This window comes from Bubalus bubalis, chromosome 14 (genome assembly GCF_019923935.1).
Source record: "Bubalus bubalis isolate 160015118507 breed Murrah chromosome 14, NDDB_SH_1, whole genome shotgun sequence".
NCBI lineage: Eukaryota > Metazoa > Chordata > Mammalia > Artiodactyla > Bovidae > Bubalus > Bubalus bubalis.
In genome coordinates, this window is record NC_059170.1 from 23,300,731 (window position 1) to 23,326,705 (window position 25,975).

A 25,975-nucleotide genomic window follows, 5' to 3' on the forward strand; every position below is an offset into this window, starting at 1 on the left:
TGCAGTTTCCAGTTTTAAGCTACTGAAAATAACATGGTGATGAAAGCCTTGAGACCTGCCCCTCTGCATTTGCATGGGCTTTGAAGTCTAACTAACTTCTAATCCGGGACCCCTGCTAACTTGCTGTGTGACCTCAGGCAGCTTACTGTGCATCTCTGAGTCTCTATCTCCTCACCTGTAAAATAGGGAAAATATTGAAGCTTGCTCCATAATATTATTGTGAGAATTATGACATCTACAATTTACCACATGCTCACTACATGCCAGGCACATGTGTAAGTGCTTCTCAAGTGTTAACTAAGTTAATGCTCACTATAGGGTGACATGAGGTAATGCTTAGATAGAGGCCCTAAAGTTTTCTAGAAGCTTCCAGCTTTCAAACAACCACCATGAAATCCTCTGGCTAAATCTTCATGTGGAACCATTCCACAGACTTCTTAGAGTTGGTGGTAAAAGGAACTATTTGTGTGATCTCAATCTTTTAAAATTTATTGAGATTCATTTTGTGGCCTGACATATTGTCTATCCTAGAGAATTTCCCATGTGCATTTGAGAAAAATGTATTCTGCTGTTTTGGAGTGGAATATTCTATAAATGTCTTTTAGATCTAATGGTTTATAGTGTTGTCCAAGTCTTCTATTTCCTTGTTGATCTTCTGCCTAGTTGTTCTATCCATTATTGAAAGTGGGGTATTAAAGGGCCCACTTATTATTGAATCATCTATTTCTCCTTTTAATTCTGTCCATTTTTGCTTCATATATTTTTGGGCTCTGTTGTTATATATTCATATATTTTGGGTGCATATATGTTTATAGTTTTATATCATCCTGATGGATTAACCCTCTGATATTGCTGTTTTCATGATATATATATATCATCCTTTAACTCTCAACCTATCTGTATCTTTGAATCTAGAACGTGTCTCCTGTTACAGCATGGTATTTTTGTCCAATCAGAACTACAGTGACATCTGCCATCTTACTTTATATTTTCTGTACGTCTCACGTCTTCCCCCAGGTTTTACCTCTATAAACATCATGAAGTGAATCAGGAAAGACCATGCGATTGCAAAACCAGAATTGTAATACATGATACACAACTCTGGCAAGTTCCAGTGTCTCAGCTACTCCTTCTTAAAGGGATAGCACTAGTCTCTGCACATTCTGCCTACAAAAGCAGTAATTCCTCGTCTCTTCATTTCAGTTCCGGAGGAGTCTGTGTGTGTGTGTGTGTGTGTGTGTGTGTGTGTGTGTGTGTGTGTGTGTGTGTTTGTCCTGTGGAATGATAGAGTTGGGGCCACAGGGTGGACTGGAGTTTTCTGTTTCTATTTCAAACCAGATGACAATGACAATGAACTGAGAAGGCGCTGTATCTCTCTGTGGCCCCATTTCCTTGTCTGAAGCCAAGGTTTTCCTGTCTGGTTCGCATGCTTTGAGACTCACGTCTCTGATGCAGAAAGATCATGTAATACAGAGCCTAGGCATTCTGGGTCCAAGTATCGGTTCCCCCACTCACTGGCTGTGTGACTTCACATAAGATACTTAACCTTTCTGTGCCTCAGTTTCTTCATTTGCAAAATAGAACTGATAATAACAGGAAGTATTTCATAGTGCTTCTGTGAGAATTAAATCAGTAAAGGCTCAGGAAGAGCCCAGGGCATGGGGAGACCTGTGGCGGATGACCGCAGGAATGGCCCCATGCCTGGCATCTGGCCCACCAGGAAGGGCGGCAGTGGGAAGCTTTTAGGTCACTGTGGTGGACATTGGTGGGGGGCTGGGCACTTCCTTTTCGGGGATTCCAGTGATGACCAATCCGATTTTAGATGACTCCACAGGTCTCTCCTCAGAGCAGTCCTGATTTTACGTTTCCAAGTTCTTGGGACCACCTTCCTCCAGGATAAATCCGAAGTATGATACCTCAGTATTTAAGCCAACAGCTCATTAGAAAGAACCCTGGATTCAGAACCAGGGTCTGTGCCCTGACTTTGCAGCCCGTTTTCTGGGGAACTCTGGCTCATTCATTCCACCATCTGGACCTCTGCTTCCACATCTGCCGTGTGATGTTGGATTCTGGGGGCTGTTTTATAAAGGCTGTCATAACACACATCATGCACCTTATAAACTTAAAGAGTCTGTGAGGATGCAAGAGGGCACACCACTGGACCTGTTTTCTGTTGCTGCTTGGTTACCTCAAGCAGCAGCCTGAAGTGATGCCAATTTACTATCTCACAACTCTTCAGTTAGAAGTTGGACACAGGTCTCATAGAGCTAAATCGCAGTGTCCACAGGGCTGTGTCCTTACACAGGAGAAGTATCCATTTCCGTACTCATTCAGGTTGTCAGCAGAATCAAGTTCCTTGTGGTCACAGCTTCCTGCTTCCTTGATGGCTGTCAGCCAGGGCTGTACTTGGCTCCTCGGTGCCTCTCTTCTTGGTCTTTGCATATAGGTTTTTCCTGAATCTCAGAGCCAAGACACTTGGCATCTCTCTGACTTCTGCCAGGTCTTTTTTTCCTTTCTCTTCCTTCCTTCTTTCCCTGCTTCCTCCTCCTTCTTTTTCTCCCTCTTTCCTTTTTTTCTTTTATTTTCCTTTCTCTTCCATTCCCTCCATCCTTCCTTCCCTCGTCCCCCTTCCTCCCTTTCTCTCTCCAGCTCTGATGACACATAACACTGTGTAGGTGTAAGGCGTATGACTGTAATGACTTGACACACATATATGTTGTAACCTCAATAAGGTTAGTCAACACATGCGTCACCTCCAATAGTTACTATTTTGTGTGTGGTGATAATACTTCAGATCCACTCTTTTATTGATGTTCAAGCATATAATACAGTTTTTTGGGTTTTTTTTTTTTTTTTTTTTGCCTTTTGTGTGTCTTTTTTGGAAAAACATATTTTCAGTTCCTGTGTCCATTCTTAATAGGATTGTTTGGGGTTTTTTTTGCTATTGAAGGGTATGATGCTGTATATTTCTTATTTCTTTCACTGACTCTCTTCTTTTTTAATGTTTATTTTTATTTATTTATTTGGTTGCACCAGCTCTTCGTTGTGGCTCGTAGGATCTTCGACCTTTGTTGTGACATGTGGGATTTTTTTTTTCTTCTTTTTTTTTTAGTTATGACGTGTGAACTCAGTTACAGACTGTGAGATCTAGTTCCCTGACCAGGGATGGAACTGGGGCCCCCTGAATTGGGAGTGCAGAGTCCCAGCCATGGAACCACCATGCGAGTCCCCACTGAGTCTCTTCTGATTCTCTGTTTTTTAAAGACTTATGTGATTAGATTGGGTCCATTCAAGTAATCCAAAGTAACCACCCTATTTAAGATCTATAACCTTAATTCTATCAGGGGGTGTCCTCAGGGATACCCACCCGCTGCCAACCCTAGGCAGAGTCCATAGTCCTGATCTCATTCTTCCGGGAAATGCCCTTGGTTGGACCATAAAGACATCATGTGACTTGGGTCAGACTTGCAGGGCAGGCCTGAGGTTAAGGGGCATTCAGGGTCTCTAGCAGATATTCTCACAAAGCGGAAGCTTTTTAATGAAAATGACTGAGCGCTCACTGTTTGCAGATGTGAAGCTAATTAATCCTCACCAGAACCCTGAAAGAGCGGGGCTTTTATTGTCCCCATTGTACAGAGGAAGAGACCAAGGAGAGCTGACTTGTGCAAGGTAACTTAAAGGCTGTCAAGGTCACAGGACTCCCAAGGAGGTGGGTGGAAGCGAAACCACAGGGAGGGCTGTCAGATGGAGGTGCCTTTTCCAGTTACCAAGTCACTGCCCTCCCACATCGTCCTTGACAGAATGTACTGCTATGGCTAGCACGGCAGGCTACCCGCTCTTCTGCATCTGCTTCCTGTGTGTGTAATTAATCTTGGAGCGTCTTCCCATGTCAGTACAGAGAGATGGTCTTTGTGCTCATCATCCACTCCAGTATTTTTTATGGGTGGAATGACTAGAAACAATCCAAATGCCCTTGGAAGGGCAAATACAAATAAAAACATTTCTTCCTGGCACCAAAAAAGGAAAGAGACATCCCTTTCTCTTAGAGCATTTACTTTAGAAAACTTGTAAATTTTTTCTCGGATCCTTTTCCCTTGTATATGAGTCTTTTTAAAAAGCTGAATAAGCCTCTTGTCAGTTTTTCCATCCAGGAATGTTTTTCTCAAGGATGGAGGAACCCTCTGTTTGCAACGTAAATATCAGGAAGCCACACCCCCTTCACCCACACTCCGGGCCAGGTGAGGAGCTTAACCTCAAGGTTTGGCTCCAAGTTGCAATGCCACCTCCATAGAAAGGTATGGATTCTTCTTTCCTGTGGACGAGGACAATTAGCTAACAGACAGCCACCCCACAGGCCAGCCGAGTTTGGGATGACCAACCGTACCATCTAGTTCTCTTTCTTGAGGACAAGTTGTCATTTGAGGACCTGGATATAATGTTAACAGGTTGTGTCTGCTGGGCTTTATAAAAGGGTGGAGTTTCTTTCCACCTCTGCGGTCTCTTTAGCAGACTGTCCGTGATGTGTACCACAATCACACTGAACATATATTCAATAATCAGTTTTCTATGTTTTCTGCTTTTGTGGGAGGTTTTTGGATTTGGTGGGAGATTTTTAAAATGTTTTCTCCAACACCTTCAAATGCCTCTCTACAGAGGGCTGGCTGAAACAAATCTGGCAGCTCCACACAGCGGAGTACTATGCAGTCATGACAAAGAATGAGAAGACTACATTTTCACTGTTGCGCGAAAATGCAAAGTACACAGTGATTTACTACTCTTTGTGTAAAAAGACTCTATATTTGAAATTGTTTACATTTGCATAATCTCTGGAAGAATAAACAAGGAAGTAATAAAAGTGCTCATGTACGTGTTAAGAGGAACTGGACAGAGTGGGAAGTAGAGAGGGACGGAATTTCTTTTTTGCTGAATATCATTTTATATTTTATGATTTTTGAAATATGTGACTTTATATTATCTATTCAAAATAAAAAGGAGGGGTGGTGGTAAGCAAACAAAACAAACCTGTGAAGAAAAGAAGTCCCAGGATCAGACCTTCTCTCAGCCCTTGATTCTGTTTGTTTCTGAGCTCAGCCTTCACTTTAGCACCAACTGAAAGCTGATTATATTGAAACATTTTTTTGGCATTCATGTTGGACTTTCTCTGGAAGAATGACCTTAGTGTAAAAACAAGGAATATCTTTGTTTATTTATTTTTTTTAAAAAGATAAAGCCCCAAAACTATCAGGTAGCTAACACACTCCTCCCCATTCTTCTCCTCCCTCCAGTTCAGAGGACTGCCTCCCAGTTCAGAGCCAGCCAGTGAATGGGGTGGGGGAACTCATGTTCAGAGTCTTGCTGTGGCCCCTCCACCCCAAACCTCTCCTTCTGCCTCTTAGGAGGTCATTTACTCTCCAAGGAGTGAGCCTTCCTGGGTCAGCAGGAGTAACAAGAAGGGGTAGGTGAGGTACAACGTTCCTCCATACTGGGACACCAAGATGCCTGAGAGAGAGTCCACCGTTAGCCATCTGTCTTCTAGAAGCTTCTCTGTGAGAACAGGGGTGGAAAGGATATGGAGAAGGGAACATCTCTTAACCCTTCTAGCCACTTCTAGGCTTTGTTGATTGTCACTCCTGTTATTACTCTTGGTCATCAGATCAGGACATTCTAGGTGCTTCTCCCTTTTATCCCTGTGCCAAACCTATGACATAGGTGCTAATAATTCCATTTTGTGGAAGAGGAAACAGAGGCACATAGCAATAAAGTGACTTCCCTAAGGTCACATGGCTTATAACAGGCGGCTCACCCTCCCAGCTGTTCCCCTTCTAACACCATCCAGCTGGGTGCTGCAGAACCGTTGTCGACGTGAAAAATATTCACAATCTAAAAGTTAAAGAGTTATGTTTTATTCAGCGGGAATTTTTAGGACGTCAAGCCTGGGAGGCAGCATCTCAAGTAATCCTGAGAGAACTGCTCTCGGTTAGAGGTTAGGGGAGAAGCTAGGATATAGGAGTTTGGCCACAAAGGGCAGGTAGTGGAAACATCAATAGATTACTGTTATGAAAGAAAACCAGAAACTGCAAGCTAAGCAATTCAGCGCTTTTCTATGTATTTAGCATGAGTCTGGGCTCACTGAAATCATCCCTCTGACATGCACCTCAGCTATCTGGGGCCAGTATCCTGTGCTTTCATATCCTGAGTTTCCTCAGGGCTCACTGGCTCATGTTGGACACCTGCAATTGCTGGTGGTTGTGATATCCTTTGCTTATTGATATGGCAGAAAACAGTTCATTTCTCACAGTCATCTCTCAAGAGCTAAATGAGATCTGAGAAGCTAGAACGGCAGGCGCTGTGACAGAGTTGGGGTGGGCTGTGCTTTGCATTTCCGTGTCCCCTGGGAGGCCCATACCATTCCCCACCTTTCCTGAGAGGAGTTTGTGTTGTACACAAAAGTACTCAGGCTCTGCCTCCCTGCTGTCTACCACTGGCTCTGTGACCTTGGGCACACACCTTGCCTCGAGGTGTCCCAGTTTTCAGGAGTTAGTAATGAGGGCGGGGCCTTATGATGGATCACGTCCCTTCAGCTGGTTTAGGCGGAGCACTGCAGGCTGCAGAAGTCAGCGGATGAGAAGAGCCTCAACACGTTGACCAGCGGGAACATGACGACCGCTCCCAGGAGCGAGCCCAGCTGCACCGCCGCCCCGCACCACAGGAGGGCGCTGCGGCTGTGGTCGCGCAGAATCACACCCAGCATCACCTTGACGTAGCTCAGACAGCCAGTGAACAGCACCCAAGAAACCACCTGCAGAGACACGTTGGGAGAGACGCTCAGTGAAGGTGACTTTGGGGTGAGCCCCAGGGGCAAAGGGCACTTCTAGGGTGACCTAACATGGCTAAGAGAACCCCATGGAATAGCCTCTAAGTGCAAGGAGAGCTAATGGGGCCCCCTGAGTTGACCTCCCCAAGGATAAAGGAGAACCCAATGGCTTTCTGTCCCCCATGATCAAGTCAGGACTTCCCTGGTAGCTCAGCTGGTAAAGAATCCACCTGCAATGCAAGAGAATCCAGTTCGATTCCTGGGTAGGGAGATCCCTTAGAGAAGGGATAGGCTACCCACTCCAGGATACTTGGGCTTCCCTGGTGGGTCAGACAGTAAAAGAATCCACCTGCAATGGGAGAGGCCTGGGTTTGAGCTCTGGGTTGGGAAGATCCCCTGGAGGAGGGCATGGCAACCCAAAGTTGCCTGAAGAATCCCCATGGACAGGGGAGCCTGGTGGGCTACAGTCCATGGAGTCACAAAGAGTCAGACACAGCTGAGCGACTAAGCACAGCACAGCATGATCAAGTCAGGGGCAACTGGGAGAAGGCTACTGCTGCCATACACATAGTGGAGAGTGTGGCATTCATGGGAGAGTCTGCACTGTCACCTTGGACCAGCCAACTAACCTTCCGAAGCCTCTATTCCCCAATGAGAGCATCCCTCCTCCTCCTCACACCCACCTTGGGCTTCCTGAGCAAGTAACCACAAAGCACTTGGTCAGTAGAAGGAGCTGTACTCTGGGTCTCCTAGGCCTTGGCTAGGTAGGGGTTGGGGGTGGATAGCGCCACAGTCCAGACACTCACAATGAGGACTTCTCCGCCCCAGTGGCCCTGCATGAAGGGGCAGGGGCTCATCACAGCCATGGCCATGTTGTAGGCTCCGAAGCTGGTCCCGAGCACTGCGAGGACTCCCAGGAATGGCAGAGACCTAGGACAGAGTTGGGGGCGTGGGGCATGATTGGAAGACTGAGAAGCCTGAACATTTGCCCCTACTCCCCGACCCGGCTCAAGCTCCAGGGGGCCACATGGAGTGGTCAGCTTCTCCAGGTTTAGAGGCTAGACCCATGTGGAAACTTCCAGGCTACCCAGTTCAAGTGCATCAGTGAGGTTCCTGAGATCAAGACTGGCACAAGTCATCCTGAGTATTAACAGCAGAGCCCAGCATCCCAGCGGAAGAAACAGAACAGATTCTGGGGCTACACAAGCCTGGTTCAAATCCCAGTTCCTTCTGCAAGACTGGGCCCTAAGCCTCAGTTTCTTCACCTGTGAGATGAGTCTTATGTGGCTGGGAGAATGCAGGGGAGCAGAGTGTGTAGGGGCTGGCCCTGGTTGTGGGCCCACCTGGTAGCAACTGTTGCTATTTCCTCCTGCAATACCTCGCACCCACTCTAGGAAGTTGGGCAGATGAGTGGGAGGCTTGGATCATGGCACCGTGACTGTAGGGTGTGCTGTGCAGCCTCGGGTGACCCTTCCTCCCTCCACCCTCAGCTCCCTGGTCCACAATGTGAGATTTGCATGATCCATGGGCCCTGGTAGCCAGCTCAGAGGCACCGGTGACCTTCTGTGTAGCCCTCGGTCTGACCACTGAGGACACCATCCTTCATTTGAGGCCTTTTCCCTGGGATCTCCCCATCCACGCTGACATGTTAGAGTGGAGGGCTGCCTACCTCTAAGGACATTTTCTGTCTCAGGATTCTTGGATTCTGGGACTCTCAGATTCTATATTTCTAACATTCTGGGCATCTCAGAGTCCACAGATCTGCAGCCTCTGGTCTGTTCCCTCAGAGATCTCCAGCTTCGCTCCACAATTTTCAAACCCAAGGGAGAAAACTCAGCTTTCTGGCAAACTGACATCTGTCCAGCTCTCCCATCCTCATGATCCCTCCTTCCCTGGCAGGGGGTGGGGGTGGGGTGGGCAGGACTAGGGGAGGTGGGGATGGCAGGTGGGGATGGCAGGTGGGGATGGGCAGGGCTGAGAGGCAGTAAGGACAGGCAGGGCAGAGGAGAAGGTGGGAGGCAGGGGGGACCTAAAATTTCATGACCCCAAGGTGGGTGTTTCTCCTGTGGGGGTCTGAAGCCCCTGCATCAGAACCACTTAGGTTGCTTATTAAAATTTGGAACCCCAGGCCTCGATCTAGGCTGACTCAGTTTCTGTTTTATCAATTTGCCCAGCCATTCTTCTAGAATTACAGCTGTAAGAGGGCCAGCGTGGGCCGGAGGCAGGAGGGCAGGACTCAAATCCTGGGAATTAGACCGAGCAAACGCTTTCTCCGAGCCTCAGGGTTTCCATTTGTAAATAGGAGCCTCGCTTCCTGCCTGCTTATTCCTCCTCATGGGCCAGTGGTGGTGAATGTAGACCTGACATGCGCCAGGCACTCACTGCTCTAAAAGCTTTACAAAATTAGCCCCCAGCAACCTAAGAAGAGCTATTATTCTCCCCATTTTCCAGATTAGACTCCTGAGGCCCAGAGAGGTGTCCAGTATCACAGAGCTAGCAAGTGGCAGAGCCGGGACTTGAACCCAGGCAGTTGAGCCCCAGACACCGTGTTCTTAACTATCCCACCTCCAGCCTGATAGGTAGGCGTGGTGGATTCTGGGGTCTGACACGAAGTGCGCCCCCAACCCGAGCTCTCCAGAGCCAGGTGAGGGCAGACCTGTTAGGCAGAAAAATGGAGAGGAAGCAGGTGAGAGGGCTGGCCATGGAGCTGAGGGTGGCAGACAGGTGGTAGGCCACAGGCCCGTAGGACAGGCAGGAGTAGGTCTGCACCGAGGGCAGCACGCCGTTGGTGAGCGCGTTCACAAAGGCCACCAGGACGTAGATGAACGTCAGGTGGGCCAGGCGCTGGGGGGCCGTCTTCTCCTCCAGGGGGTCCTGGGCCTTGCCGCTCTCCTCTGGGGGACCCAGGTCCTTCCCTTCCTGTGGCCGGATGGAGTTGAGGGTGACCTGAGAGGTGAGGAGGTCTTCTATGGAGGCTTCCCAGCGCTTGGGTTGACGCTGGAGGAAAAAGAAGGAGATGAAGCAGCAGGCCATCATGAAGGAGAGCAGAAGGAAGAAGACCAAGGGCGAGAAGTTGGCGGGCAGGTAACGGCTTTCCAGGTGGATCACGGAGGGTGCTGTCCCAGCGAGTTTAGACACCAAAGTGCTGCTAGCTCCCTGGCAAAGACAAAACAAGGGCCAGTCAGATCCCTGGGTGATTTTTTTTTTTTTTTTTTAACAAACTGAAGGTTTGTGGCAACCCTATGTTGAGCAAGTCTATTCATATTTTTTCCAACAGCATTTGCTCACTTCCTGCCTCTGGGTCACATTTTGGTAATTCTTGAATTATTTCAAACCCTCCACTAGCAAAAAAATTATGACTCACTGAAGGCTCAGATGATAGTTGACTTTCTTTTTTTTTTTTTTGGCTGCCCCACACAGCTTGTGGGCTCTTCATTGCCTAACCAGGGATTGAACCTAGATCCCCTAAAGTGGAAGCTGAGTTGTAAGCTCTGGATCACAAGGAAATTCCTAGATAGTCAGCACTTTTTATTAATAAAATATTTTAAAATTATGCTATGGACATTGTTTTTTTAGACACAGTGCTATTATACACTCAATAGACGACATATAGCGTAAACATAACTTTTATAGGCACACAAAAAGTTTGTGTGACTTTTTCATTGAGATATTTGCTTTATCATGGTGGTCTGGAACCAAATCTGCAATTGTCTCCGAGGTCTGTGTGTATAGAAGAAATACTAGGCATTATCATTATTATGTAAGTGATGGATAATATACGCACAGCTACTATGGCGAGGATAATACATGCTCACACTGACTCGCTCGCTGGGCAGCAGCACTGGATCTGTATCAGCTTGTGTGTGTCCTCTGACAGCGCCAGTGCATCCCCACTTTACGGAGCGCGGAGGTGTCAGGACAGAAGCTACAGCTCCGCCCACTCAGTGCCCTCCAGGGCTGGCAACCGAAAATATGCATATTCAGAGATGGGGCTGGCTTGAGACAGAAGAACAGCCCCACCCAAAGGCGCCCTGTGGTGACTGTTTTCAAGAGATATCATGCATCTAGATTTATGCGAAATTTCAAAACATTTGAATGTTATTAACTAATTCAAACTCTCAAAAAAAAAAAAAGCTTGCCTGTTACGGTGGCCCAGGCCGCTGGTTTGCAACCATTGCTGCACTGCTGCGGTTTGGATAATATCAGACACATATATTGTCCCACATCCAGTGAGAAAGTTGGATGCTGTAAACACATGGGGTAACGTCTAAACGTTAATCCACGTTTAAAGTCTGTGGTTCTCAAGCTTGGTTGTACATTAGTGGCACCTGGGGAATTTTCAATAAAGACACGTTCACAATCCCTTATCTGCAACTCTAAAATCTGAAAGGCTCTGAAAGTCAGAATGTTTTCGTGACTTGGTTGACAGCAACATTTGAACTGGATATGAAGCTGTTTATAGCCCTCATCTGCCTATGGGGCATGAATGCCCTGGGCTGTGGGCTGTGGGGATCGCTGTGCCCCTTGCTGTGTCACAGGCCCTGTCTTAGACGTGGGGTAAGTGTGTTCTACGATCTGAAACTCCAGATTTCAAAATACACCTGACCGCAAGGATTTCAGAGGAACCCCACCCTAGATATGTGTGTGTCTCAGCAGTGCCCCCAGGTGATCGAAAGTGCTGTCGGGTCAAGAATACAGGTCCACCCAACATCTAGGGAACACCTTGGTAAGATCTTGCTTGTGACCAAGGACAGAGCTGCAACGACCCTGAGAGATGGCAGATACCTGTGGGCTGTCCACGTTCCTGGTGGTGTCAGGGCTCAGGGTGGTGGCCGATATCTCCGTGACGTTGACGCAGGTGGTGAGACCCGAGCCCTGGGCAAGAGCCACCAGTGCGGGCAGGAGGCCGCTGAGTCCTTCGCCCACAAAGAAGGTGGTGAGGTAGTAGGTGGGCAGCCTGCTCATGAAGGGCAGGAAGGTGACAGAGGAGGTGCAGTCCACCAGGGCCAGGAAGAAGGTGAGGACCAGGAAGGCAATGCTGTGCTGGCTGCCCAGCACCCAGGAAGTGACGTTCCAGAGGAAGGCGAAGAGGATGCAGGCGATGGTGCCCACCCCCAGCACGGCGAAGACAACGGCCACCTCGGAGAGGCAGCCGGGCCGGAAGTGATGGAGCAGGGTGACCAGCAGGGGGCCGATGTTGGCCAGCTGGATGATCACTGTGAGGTAGGAGGGCAGATACCAGCCCTCCGGTAGCTCTGTCACCAGCAGGGGCAGCTCCACCCAAAGCCCGTTGATGGCCACCCAGGAGCCCATCCCGAACGTGCAGACCAGCAGGTGTATCAGGAAGGCCATGGTGTCGTCCGCCCTGGGCTGGAGGCAGCTCCCTCTGCAGATCAGCCTGCAATGTGTCTGATAGAGAAGAATATCAGGTGAGCAATGTCAGGTGCATCATATAGCAAAAGACTGTGCTTCTGGGCCCAGGGTTTTCTCTTATTATTCCCCTCTCCATGAACACGTTGGCTTTTTATTAGCAGAAAACACAGACAAATCCCTTTATAACTAACCCTTCAGCAGGGAAAGATTTCCTAATCATGACTCCTAAATCCAGAGTCCACAAAAGAAAAATTTGATACTGAAGGAGGAAACAGACAGAACAGGCTCCATCTTGGGCCTGACTGTGGACTTTGAGCTATATGCCCAGTATCTATGGAAATGACATACCAACTGGAAAACCAGACCCCCCCCCCCAGATGGAAGAGCCTCAGGGCTCGTACCTAGACTCTCCCTCACCTAAAAGAATACCCTAATTGTGTAACCGAATAGAATCATAAATTCTATTATGCTTACTGGGGTATGATCACAGGCCTATTGATAACTGTCCACTGTTAACTACCTAGGCCTAAGGCATATGAATCACGGGTTAACTTTGATTGTATCTTTCTTTTCCTTTGTTCAGACTAGTTTCAGGGAATTTGGGGAGGTGGGTTTGGGCACGTACACTTAGGGTACATAAGGTTTTCACAAAAACTGATCGGGGTCCTTGGCTAAGAGGAGACTCTGCCTTGGGCCCGCTGGTGTAATAAACTGCACTCCACTATCTGCATTGTTTTTCTGAGTGAGTTTGTTTCCTGGAACACGTGGCTACAATAATACATTCTACTGCATAAATATTAGAACACACAAAAGCAAGCAAATAAAACAGCCTCTGCAAAAAATGACAAAAAAATACCAACAAGAAGATCAAAAGACAGATGATATCTGGCGGCGGGGGGGGAAATACTGCAATGTAAAGCACAGACAAAAGGTTCATCTTCCTAATATGTCAAGAGTTTTTGCAGATTAAGAACAAAAAGACCCAACAGAGACGTCGACATAGGATATGAACAGTTCAGAGGGAAAAATACAAGTAAGCCTTAGACCGTCCCCTTCATTCGCCATGGGAAATGTCAATCAACAGTGACTCCATTTCTCACTGTGAGATTTTCCAAAGCCATGAGTTATACATGAGGTTACTGTTGCTTGCAGTCTTGTTGATAACAGCAAAACATAAGAGACAACCTTTGTGCCATTCACAGAAGAGGGGCTAGTGGAAGAGATGATGGCCTGTTGGAATAGCACACACCTGTTACAAAGAGAGTGGGGTGGGAGAGTTCACTGGCTGATGGATGGCGACAGGCCTCAAGGCTGAGTTGATAAGTGAACAACATTAAGGTAGGTGGACAGTGTATGGTCTTTTGGACTTAGGGGAAGAGGAGGAAGAATATGTTCTCTTTGTATTTGCGCAAAGCAGACTTTGAAGGACACATAGAGACTGCTGGGATGTTTGCAGCATCTCAGTGTAGATCTTTTTACATAATTTTGATTTGTGAACCATGTAAACACAGCACACTATCTGTTACAAAAATATGGTTATCTGATATAAAATTCCAGTCTGGAGTTCTTCTTCTCACATTATAGAGCTCCATCTCTGGACAGGCCCTTGGAGACCGTCTGGCTGTAGCCCTCTAGAGCCATGTGCTGTGACCTGTTTAAGTAAAGTGAAGTGAAAGTCGCTCAGTCGTGTCTGCCTCTTTGCAACCCCATGGACTATATAGTTCATGGGATTCTCCAGGCCAGAATACTGGAGTGGGTAGCTGTTCCCTTCTCCAGGGGATCTTCCCAACCCAGGAGTCAAACCCAGGTCTCCTGCATTGCAGGCGGATTCTTCACCAACTGAGCCACGAGGGAAGCCCAAGAATACTGGAGTGGGTAGCCTATCCTTTTTTACTACCTTCCCAATTACCTGTGTCACACCACCTGTGCCGTTACCCTCAGTCTAAGAAAAAACAGTGGAGAGGGTTTGTCAACTGAAAAAAAAAATCAGCATCTCACAACATAAGAGCAGTGAGTTTCAGCTTTATTTAGGGACCCTATGCAGGAAATCTATGATCAACATAGACAGCATATTAAAGAGTAGAGAGACCACTTTGCTGGCAAAGGTCCGTCTAGTCAAAGCTATGGTTTTCCAGTAGTCATGTACGGATATTAGAGTTGGACCATAAAGAAGGCTGAATACCGAAGAATCGATGCTTTCAAATTGTGGTGCTGGAGAAGACTCTTGAGAATCCCTTGGACAGCAAGGAGATTAAACCAGTCAATCTTAAAGGAAATCAGTCCTGAATATTCATTGGAAGGACTGATGCTGAGCTGAGGCTCCAGTACTTTGGCCACCTGATGCAAAAAGCCAACTCATTGGAAAAGACCCTGATGCTAGGAAAGACTGAAGGCAGGAGAAAAAGGGGCGACAGAGGATGAGACGGCTGAATGGCATCAATGACTCAATGGACATGAGTTTGAGCAAACTCTAGGAGATGGTGAAGGACTGGGAAGCCTGGCATGCTGCAGTCCATGGAGTCCCAGAGTCGGAAGGACTGAGCAGCTAAACAACAGCAATGTGAAGATAATAGCCAGGAAGACAGCCTCTCAGGTCTGAGGAACTGCTCCAGAGAGGTAAGGGAGGAGCCAGGATACATATGAATTTGTTGTTGGGGGTTACAGTTGGTCATACATAAGTCTAGGTAAAAGATTAATGCCAGTCACACACCCACAGACACAGACACAAACTCAGCTCAAGTTAATGATTTTAGTGCTTTTCAATGTAAGGGAAGATAAAGGATGTCTGGGTCACTGGAATAATGCTTCCTTTGGTTTGCATCTTAACTGTCTGGAGGCTGTATATCTGAAACAGAATGTTTCATGCTGAGTGCTTCTCCATCCTGAATGCCCCTCAGGAAGCACTGACAGTCAACTGCTGTGGGTTCCAACTTAATCCTTGTAGAGATGGGATGTCAGGCAACATTCTTTGTTCACAGAGTTGAGTGAGTGACTGGAGGCAGCTGCCTGAACTTGAAGCCAGGTCTGCCTCTGAGCTTACTGAATGATTTGGGGTGACTGAATTTGCCTCCCTCTACCTCTTTTCCCCCCTCTGTAAATCGACCTCATGGTTTGTAATGAGATGCAACGTTAAGGAGTATATATTGTCTTAACAGTACCTGGCGCATAGAAAGCGCTCACTAAGGGTTTGCTGTTATAGTTATTATTTTTTCTAATTTGCACGAAAATTAACATATGAATATTAAAATTACTAACGGAAAAAAGAAAGTTCCCCTGGAGGTACTGCCTGAAATCACAGCTGGCACAGGTACCATTTTGGAGAGAAATGTTGACTGGTCCAATCACATCCTTTTTACAGATGGGGAATGGGGTGGGGTCTGCGGGGGTGGAGGGCCGCTCCGGAGGCTGGTGATGCAGAGGCTGGGTCCTCTGAAGCAGATGGCTCCACTCACCTCTCCCCAGGACCCTGATCTCTTGGTTCTGCTCAACTCACACGGCCAGCCTTTAACTCCTTGTCTCTCTTCTAGAGCATGCTGGGGCAGCCCCTGTGGGGTGGAACTTCCTCTCCAGGTTCCCGTACATAGAGCTGACTCTCCAACCCCAGACTCTCTTCCTCTGAAACCCAATCCTCCCTGGGAGGTGGAATGCAGCCAGACCTGCTTTCAGTCCCATTTCACCACCTCCTGTCTGGGGGCCTTAGGCGAGTCACTAAAGCTCTGTTTCCTCACCAGCAAGCTGGCCCCACTGACAGCCCAGGTCAAGCCCTGGCTCTGGGCGTGCCCAGAGGACCCACAGAGAGAGGGCAAACTTCTGTCTTAGCCTGGCTGGGGCACCATCTTCACACCCATCTGCATCTCAGCTTTCTGCAGGACTCTGCCCCTCAGGAAACCTCCACTGGCTGCCGGCCCCAGGCCCCAGGCCCCTCCGTTCAGGGTTTTCCTGGAGTGGGTGTGTCCTGGTACATTTGCCAGGGAGACTGAAACCCCTGGAGGGCAGGGGCTGCTTTGGAATCTCGCATTCTGACAGTGGTGGAAGAGCCTTTACAGATGACCTAGCTCCAGTTTGTGAACTGGTAACTCACTGGCTGCAGGCAAGCAGCAGATGTGTTATTTTGATGTGGGGTGAGTTGTAAATAATTAGTTACTGACGTCTGCAAGTCAGAAAGGATTTGGCAAACAAAACTCAGGATTTCTGGCTTCTCCTGAATATTCTGGAAGACAACACCAGGTCAGTTTGCCTACATGGCAACAATCACCCTTGGCCCTCTTTAACTTAGGGCACCCACCTGGGACCCTCCAAGCCTGATACACTGCAAACCCTGATCAAATCTAGCCCTCATTTTTGAGAGCAAGATGTGGCTTGCCCTGGATCCCGTCCTAGTAGGGGGCAAGGTGTGGGCTGGGATCCAACCTTGGGCCTCTCTCTCAGATCTGGACTCAGGTCACTGCCTCCAGCCACCTTACTGCTCTTGCTGCACTAGTGTCTAGAGGCAGACGTCTGGGCTCAAATCCTGGCTTCAACCTTGCACTAATTGGCTTAACTTCTGGTGTCTGATTTCTCTTGTACAAAATGGGAGGCTCCCAGTACCAACATCAGAGTTGTTATGACCATGAAACCTGCAAAATGCTCACACGATGCCTGATACTTTGTACGTGTACATGTTAATGATCACAATTACTATTTCAAAAAATGTGGCAATTGCATTTAAAAACAGTTATCCTGAACACTTCCTGATACCACAATACACGTCATTTCTGAAGGCAGAATTTTGTCATCACTTCCCTCTAAACAATCAACAAGCAGGGATTTTTAGTCACCTGCTTTGTGCCCAGTGCTGTGAGGGATGCAAGCAGAAAAGACACAGGGGCTATCCCCAGAGAAAAGTGCGAGGAAGAGGTGGGTGGGCGGCAGGACCCAGATGCATCATGGGCCAAAGCAGAGGCAGAGCTGCAGGTAGAGGGCAGGGAGCAGTGGCTGGGGCTGGATGGAAAGGCAAGTTTCCTGCCCTACATTGGCCAAGGCAGGTAACTCATGGGCTGCAAAACACAGGCAGTGTTGCCCCAGAGGATCAGTGGAGTGGAGGAGGGAACAGACCTCTTTCAAAAGCCAGCAGTTCACCGTAGCTTCTTAGCAGCTCACAGTACTGTCCAAGAAGACCCAGAAATAAGTGCTGGCTGCTCACAACCACCTGAGACCAGAACCTGTTATAAAGCAGGAAGAATCTCATTGAAAAAAAAGCTGACCTACATCAGCTCCGGTAGAGTTCTGCCTAGGATGAGTGAAACACTTTGGAAGGAAAGAAAAGATGGAGCATTGATACTCCAAGACCAAGGCTACTAACTGCTTCCCACCAGCCACTCTTCCTTCTTTCATTATTACCAAGACTAGATTTTTGTTTGGACAAATGGCCACTGAGCTAGAGGACTACATTTTCCAATTTCCTTTGTAGCTGGACATGGCTCTTGAATTAAGACCAGGCCAATGAGGTTGTAGGGGCTTCCCTTGTAGCTCAGTCGGTAAAGAATCTGCCTGCAGTGCAGGAGACTGGGGTTCAATCCCTGGGGTGGGAAGATGCCCTGGAGAAGGAAATGGCAACCCACTCCAGTATCCTTGCCTGGAAAATCTCATGGACAGAGGAGCCTGGTGGGATGCAGTCCATGGGGTCGCAAAGAGTCGGGCACGACTGAGCGGCTAACACTAACACTAATAAGGGTGTAAGAAACTTTGAAAAAATCTCCTTAAAGGGAATGTGCTCTTTTGCTCTTTCTCCATCCTGCTGTCTGGAATTTAGATGTGATAGCCAGAATGCCAGCAGCCATTTTGCACAAATGGGAGATGGTGTTGGGGCTAGACAGAGACTAGACCCCCTCTCAGGCATAGAACTGCCATGCCAGCCCCGTTTTGCCCCCTGCTGGGCTATTTTGCTTGTTTTTTTTTTTTTAACTTTTATTTTGTACTGGGATACAGCTGATTAACAATGATTTGATAGTTTCAGATGAACAGTGAAAGCATTCGCTCATACCATTTTGCTTGTTTAATGTTGTTATCAATAAGCTTCTACATTGTTTAAGCCACTCTTATTTTGTATAAATAGCAAAACAATGGCTAATTGGGCAGAGATATATGTTCAAGAATGTGCACTGACCAGTGATGGTAAGCAAAAACTAATGAATACATTGATCTCATTTACTATTAATGCCCTGACTCAGAAACTCAGGTCCTGCCTCAATTAGGATGTGATCAAAAACCAAAATCAAACGAAATGAGTTGTTGAGACACACCTTAAAGAGATACCAAAAGGAACAGGTTAGGAGTAAGTGTGGGGCGAAGGTCTTCCAGAAAAAAATGCAGGGAAAGAGGGAGGCACATGGAGGGAGGGAGCGGTAACTCTCACTATGGAATCTGATAGCAAAAATCAAAAGTGTAAACTGAGACTCAGTTTATATCGATAAAGACTGATTCATAATGGAGTCAAAACAGTAGTGAATATCTGTATTCTGAATAACTTTCTCCAGAAGCCTCAGACATGCTAGGAGAGACGGACAGAAGAATAGTAAATGGTGGGGTTTGACTCACTGTTTCAGGCCTTGAGAGCAGAAGAAGGTAAAGAATAAGCAAGGATATAGAGGAGGCAATAAGTGGTATGCCTATTAAGGAGGAATAAGTAAATAATTAAAGGGAGGAGGGGAATTGGCAGAAGATGGTTACCTTTTTATCACCTGAACAGCTATAAAACTATGAGGTCAGCAAGCTGGCCAGTTACACATTTACAAATAAGTAGTTTTCCTACATAGAACCAGTAAGAACATAAGATAGGGTAGCCATTTGGGAAAAATAAATAAAGCTGAATCTCTTTCTTATCTCTTACCTAGTCCCTGCCCCATCAAAAGAAAATAAATTTCAGCTGTATCAAATGTTTGAATATTTTTTGAATTAAAAACATCATAAAAATACTCCAAAGAACATATACACAGAAGGAACAGCTTGTGCAAAGGTCCTGGGGCAGGCATGAGCCTAGGCCAGTGTGGCTGAAACAGTGGGCTTAATGGGGAGTAGAGGGCAGACCGGGGAGGTAAGGAGCCTGAATTTTATTTATGTGCAATTGGTCCCATGCACTGAGAGCCCCAGTCCCCATGGCCCACAGAGATGAGTTCTCTGGGTCCTGAGGCAGGCACAAATGCAGCTGTATAGTTTGAGGGAAGTGATTTGGCTCTACAAGTCTCCATTTGGAAAAAAGTCATGGTGGTGTTATGGCCCAGGGTGACCCATCTCCTTTATGGCTCCCCTGCCTTGGCTTATTCCCAGCCAGCCACACTAAGTGCCATGTGCTTCGGGAGCCATCAATGGCAGTGGACGGCGGATGTCCTGGACAGAGGTACCTGCCAATGCAGAGGCTGGGTGGCTTCAGAGATCTCAGGAGTGGCTCAAAGAGTGCTGGGGATACTATTTAAAAGAGCGTATCTCTGTTATCTGTTTTACAGTGGCTTTGCAGTTCTTGTTGATTCATTTACCCGGTATTCACTGGATACTTGCTATGTGCTTGACACAATCTCTGTTCTCAGGAAAGTGTGGGATGAAACAGTCGCTAAGCAAAGTAGGAACATTGAGCTAGTCAGCTGGTGATAAGGGATGTGGAGGGAAGGAGCTGTCAGGGGGAGCAGGCAGTCGGGGAGGGCAGCTGGCAGAGGGAACCTGAAGGAAGCCTGGGAGTGAGCCATGTCAGGGGAAAGAGTAGTGGGGGGAGGGGACAGCAAGTGCAAAGGCCCTGGGGTGGGGCCTCACTTGTCCGCCCAGCCAGAAACAGGTCTTGGTGTGGAAGGCACAGCCAGGAGGCTGATGTGGCTATCTCAGGTCCTGTGGGGAGGAACTGGCCAGGTCACGTGGGGCCCTGTAGGCAAGAGTTTGGAGGTTTCCTCTGAGTAAAAAATCTCCCCTGCTGGGCCAGCTCTAATTTCACTTTAGATAGAATCATTCTGGCTGTTGTGAGGACAGTAATGGAGAACCAGGGTGGAATCAGGGATGAAACCTGTTAACCCCTTAGAAAGCTGGTGCAGTTGTCAAGGGGGAAAAGATAAAAACAGTGCCAATAGTAACAACTAGAACAATGGCCACCATTTCTTACTGCTTGTCTCCCCAGGCCCAATGTTAAGCACTTTACACACATTATCCATCAAATCCTCTCAACAATCCTGGAGAAAGCGTGATAATTGTCTACATTTAATATAATAGATGAGGAAACCGAGGCTCAGAGAGGGAAAGTCATTTACTGAGGTCACACAGCTGGTCATCTGGGAGCTGAGGTTTGAGCCCAGGTATATCTGCGGACCCAGCCCTCTTAAGCAGCGTGAGGAGGGCCTTGGAGGGGAGGGGGTTAGAGACCAGCTTCAGGGGCCAAGCTGAGCAGGATCCCTTTCCACTCACCTCCAGCCTCCCCAAGCACTTGGGCTGGAAAAGGGAGAGACATGCGATCCAGGCCCTGGAGAACCTGAGAGACTCCAAACACATCTGTTTCCCAGGCCCTTTGGCGACTGCGGGAAACCAGAAACCTAAGGCTTCCAATGAGACCCTTGACATTCTCCTACAAGCAGGTGGGTAGACAGCGAAGCCAGAAGGACAGCCTCAGACAAAGGTGTCTCTTTCCTTCAGATTCTTGCATGAAAAGCTGTGTCCCAGGCCCAAGGGAGTGAAGGGAGTAGGGGTGAGGGGCCAGCACACCCCCACTGGCAGGAAGGGCCTTGTCCAGCCTTGACCATCAGAGCCCAAGCCTCTAAGCTTGCACTGACCTGCTCTCTGCTCTCTTCTTTATGGCATCACTGGGCATCAGCTCAGTGGACGGGAGTTTATCTGTGTCTATCTGGTGAGTGCCGCTTTCTCCCATGCGAGCCTGGCCCTGTCCTCTCTCCCAGTGTCCAGATGGCCACCTGGTTTGCGAAAGGCCAGGTCCCCCAACCGAGCCTGCCTCAGCCGTGGGGGTTATGTCAGCCAGGGCAGCTCAGACAGTGCCAGCTGACAGCATGGGCGCTGGCCACACACCGCTCCCAGACAAGGGTCTGAGTCAATATTACCCCAGGTTCCAGACTCCTAATAAGACTAGAGGGGTGAGGATGTGGTCCGGGCAGGAGTGAGATGGTATTGAGTGAACAGAACAGGGAGATAGAGACGGTTAAAAAAAAAACCTAGAGGAAGAGGTGGAGACAAAAAGACAGAGACTGAGACACAAAAGGAAAGAAAGAATCAAAAGCTAGAAGCAGAAGCAGGCAGAAAGAAAGACAGAGGCAGGCCAAAGGGAGAGGTTGCAGTGAGCAGGAGGTGGAGGCAGGGGAGAGGCCCGGGTGTGCTGGAGGCCTGGCCTGGGTCAGCCACCGCCCGGGCACCCCGTGTCCACGTGCATCCAGAGGCCTTCACTTGTCCTCTCCACCGGTTCCCCTGAGCCTCATCCCATCTCTGCATTCCTGTCTCGCAGATGTGGGGGAACCAGGCCCAGGGAGGAAGCAGTGCTTGCCTGCCCCCTGTCCACCCCCTGCTCAGCCAGGCTTGTGCTTACCGGCTGTGCGTTGTCAAGCCAGCTGCTCACGCTCTCTGGGTCTTGGAGTCTCCAAAGGGTCTAAAGATGCCCCAGCTTTTAGGGCTTTGCTTCAGGGAGGAAGCGAGAAGATAATGGGAGCGCAGCCAGCCAATGTGGACCATGAATTCCCTTCCTCCCTCACCCCTCTCCCAAGCCCTGGAAGGGCTTCAGCCCTCCCACGGGGCTGACCTTGGCTGGGTTCTCCTCCCCTCAGTGCCCATCCCAACCTCCGGTCCCGGTCCCGGTGCCAGGCAGGGAAGACTCCAGCCCCCACCTGGCAGGAGCAGCTGTCTAGATGTCCCAGTGGCATAGAGATGCAGCCGGGCAGAGGTCTGTAGGGGCCCACTCGTTTGGCCTGGGGAGGGGGCGGGTCTGGAGTCCACCCAGCTGGCTCAGGTTGCCCCAACTCCAAACGGACCAACTCCAACAGGGGAGGAGGCCCTTTTTCCCTCCTATCCCTTGGCCTCTGAGCCAGCAGCTGAAATTAGGGGAAAGGCCGTGGGGCACCCGCGTCCCCAGACTAGTGCCCCCACCTCGGTGCCCAGTGATCCTTGCCAGGGACTAGCCCCTGGTACTTGCTGCTCTGCCCTTAGCAGACCTGAGCTGCCTGCCAGGCTCTGCTGGCTTACCTGCTGGTCCTGTTCTCAGGAGGCTCTGCATGGGAGGGGCCAGAGGCAGCCAGGTTAGTATTAACCTGTCCCCGCCCCAAGGAGGGGGAAAGGTGGGGGATGGTGGGCGGGGCTCACCAAGAGCCTACTGTGTGTCTGGAACCTGTCCAGGAGCCGATTCTGATGACCCTGATGAGTCATTTTAACGATAAAAGGCTCACATTAGCCAGCATTTTGACCCAGAAGACAAAAGACCTGCCCAAGCATTGGCTCTGGGCTCACCTTAGGGTCAGCTGTGGTGCTGGAGAAGACTCTTGAGAGTCCCTTGGACAGCAAGGAGATCAAACCAGTCAATCCGAAAGGAAATCAACCCTGAATATTCTTTGGAAGGACTGATGCTGAAGCTGAATCTCCAATATTTTGGCTACCTGATGTGAAGAGCCGACTCATTAGAAAAGACCCTGATGCTGAGAAAGATTGAAGCAGGAGGAGAAGAGGGTGACAGAGGATGAGATGGTTGGATGGTGTCATCGACTCAATGGACATGAACTTGGGCAAACTCCAGAAGATGGTGAAGGACAGAGAAGCCTGGTGTGCTGCAGTCCACAGGGTCGCAAAGAGTCGGACACGACTGAGTGACTGACTTAACAACAACAAATTCCCTACAAGCAGGAATAGCACTCCCTGAAGCAGAAATTCTTGGTTCAAATACCAGTGCTTAAGGATGACACCTGGAAAGTGGGGATAATAATAGTGTCCTCCTTGTGGAATAGAAGTCCTAACAGCCAGGGTGTGCTGAGAGGACTCTGTGCCAGGCCCTGAGCTTGACAAGGGTTAATATGTTTAATCTCCACCACAGGCTTTTGAGGAGATATGACTACTCTCCCTCTACAGATAAGGCAACAGAGGCCCAGAGAGGTCAAGAGTCTGGCTGAGCCGGGATCTGATGCCCACTGACAAATGCTGCTGCTGCTGCTGCTGCTAAGTCACTTCAGTCGTATCCGACTCTGTGAGACCCCATAGACGGCAGCCCACCAGGCTCCCCTGTCCCTGGGATTCTCCAGGCAAGAACACTGGAGTGGGTTGCAATTTCCTTCTCCAATGTGTGAAAGTGAAAAGTGAAAGCGAAGTCGCTCAGTCGTATCCGACTCTTAGCGACCCCATGGACTGCAGCCTACCAGGCTCCCCCATCCATAGGATTTTCCAGGCAAGAATACTGGAGTGGGGTTCCATTGCCTTCTCTGACAAATGCTACTCTGACAAATAGTAGGAGTGCTGTGCTGTGCTTAGTCGCTCAGTCATGTCCGACTCTTTGCGACCCCATGGACTGTAGCCTGCCAGGCTCCTCTGTCCATGGGGATTCTCCAGGCAAGAATACTGGAGTGGGTTGCCATGCCCTCCTCCAGGAGAATCTTCCCAACCCAGGGATTGAACCCAGGTCTCCCGCATTGCAGGCAGATTCTTTTGCTGTCTGACCCACTAGGGAAGTCCAAGAACACTGGAGTGGGTAGCCTGTCCCTTCTTGAAGCCCAAGAATACTGGAGTGGGTACTCTATCCCTTCTCCGTGGGATCTTCCTGACCTAGGAATTGAACCGGAGTCTCCTGCATTGCAGGCGGATTCTTTACCAACTGAGCTACCAGGAAAGCCCAGTAATAGTTCACATCCAGTTAAATCTTTCAGTAATCCGAGGCAGGTGCTACTTTTATTCCCTACATTGTAGATGGAGAAACTGATGCTCAAAGAGGTTAAGTGACTCACTCAAGGCCAGTAAGTGCAGAGTCAGGATTCGAGCCCAGATGTAAACTGGCTCAGTGCGAAATAAATCTCACAGGGCCTGGCACCTAGTAACTGCTCACTGCGTGAAGACTTCTACAAATAATTCTGGCCTAGCTTTCTGCCTTATTCTCTGAGACAGATAATCACTGATAAGTAATCACTCCCCTAGGAAATGCTTGGGGTGGGAGGTGAGCAGACCCCAGGGGAAGAGACTGGACCCTTCTCTCAGCTGGCAGGGGCTCAGGAAGTGTTTAACCCAACTCTGGGTTGCAGAGACACAAGAATTTGGCCCCTGGAGGAGCCTGAAATGCCTGTCCTCCTTCCCAGTGATGGCCCCTCCCCACTCCCTGGCAGTTCTGTCTTAGGTGTGACTCACACTCATCTCACAGGAGCTCTTCATGTAATGTTTTTTAATTTTAAAATACATCTTTATTATCAACCTTCAAAGACTGCCTTGTGGCTCACCAGATGAGGACCGGGCTTCATGTTTATGCCCTTTTTCAGCTGGACTAATAGACCATGAGAACGCCATCACTTGCTCTTTCTCATCTGTAGCCTTTGCTACTTACAACCAGAACTGCCCACCGTTCTGAGTAGTCACGGTACATCTAAGTCACCAAAATTTCCCTACTGATCCTTCTATCAGATTATCCTTTCTGGGAATTCCCTGGTGATCTAGGAATTAGGGCTCTGCTATTTCACTGCTTAGGGCTCAGGTTCAGTCCCTGGTTGGGGGAACTAAGGCCCTACAAGTCATGTAGTGCAGCAAACAACAAAACAAAAAAATATTCTATCTCATCTTTTTGAGGCACAATCCTGTCCATACTTCAAAGCCAATCTCAAATACTACCTCCTCCAAAGAAATTTTCTTGACATCTGTGTCTAACATAACCAGTATGCATACACTGGGAACTTAAATATTCATTGCATACGTGAATGAATGAACTCCAACCAAAATGTTCTCCCCTTCCTTGTCATCTCCAGATATTTTTATAGCCTTTGTTGTTTAAATAATAGACTTCAATTAATTAAATTGTTTTAGCCATTTTAAGTTTATGGGAAAATATTCTTTATATAATGGAGCACATTATCAACGTCATTCTGAAGCTTGCTCTTTTGGATTAATCTCTCTTGGAGATCTTTCTATATCCCCAGTATTCAGACCTTCATTCATTGGCTTCATTCATTCAACAAATTATAAAGTGTCAGTTGTATGTCAGGCACTGTGAGAGATGCATGGGATATAAAATTGAACAAAATAGATAAAGCCATTGTCCTTGGAGAGCTGGTTTTCCTTCTGATGGAGCAAGATGGACAGTAAGGAATAAGGGAATCATTCAGTATGTTAGAGGATATGCTCTGTAGAAAAAAAAGAGCAGATGAGGGGAAGGTGGAGTGGGAAAGAACCCAGCACAGGGCAGGTTGCAGAGTGCAGGGAGCCTGTAGAGCCACTTCAAGGGAATCTCAGGCCAGGGAACTGGCAGGACTTAGAGGTGTACCATCACCCAAAAGCACCGGGATGAATTTAGCTAGCCCCATTGCTTGTTGCCTATCATTTACCATCAAGAATAATGCTGTAACAGACACTGTGGCAATCTGTCTTTTTGCGCATGTGTGAAATATTTGTAGAATCAATCCCTGGCTGCTAACTACAACATACTTGAGAACAATCACCCAGTTGCTCTCCAAGGATGCTGTGCCAGAACCATGAATCCCCTGCAAAGCTCAGCCCTGGATGATCTCAAACAGATAGACTCTTCTGGCAGGCCAGGAGGTCGCTCACATTCCACCGGGAGAGTTTCCAGGGAAGACTTCAGCTGATTCACGGCGGATCGCC

At 48.4% G+C, this 25,975-nt stretch overlaps 1 protein-coding gene across 1 annotated transcript; it reads right to left on the minus strand.

Annotated features, from left to right (window-relative positions):
- Positions 1–5,881: 5,881 nt before the first annotated feature.
- SLC52A3 (solute carrier family 52 member 3) lies at positions 5,882–21,890 on the minus strand. Its single transcript, XM_006048967.4, has 5 exons — positions 21,732–21,890; positions 11,600–12,223; positions 9,471–9,970; positions 7,621–7,744; positions 5,882–6,799 (listed from the first exon to the last, which is right to left on the minus strand). The coding sequence occupies exons 2-5, from the start codon at positions 12,164–12,166 to the stop codon at positions 6,587–6,589; spliced, it is 1,404 nt and encodes a 467-aa protein (XP_006049029.2). The 5' UTR covers positions 12,167–12,223; positions 21,732–21,890; the 3' UTR covers positions 5,882–6,586.
- Between the last annotated feature and the right edge of the window lie 4,085 nt (positions 21,891–25,975).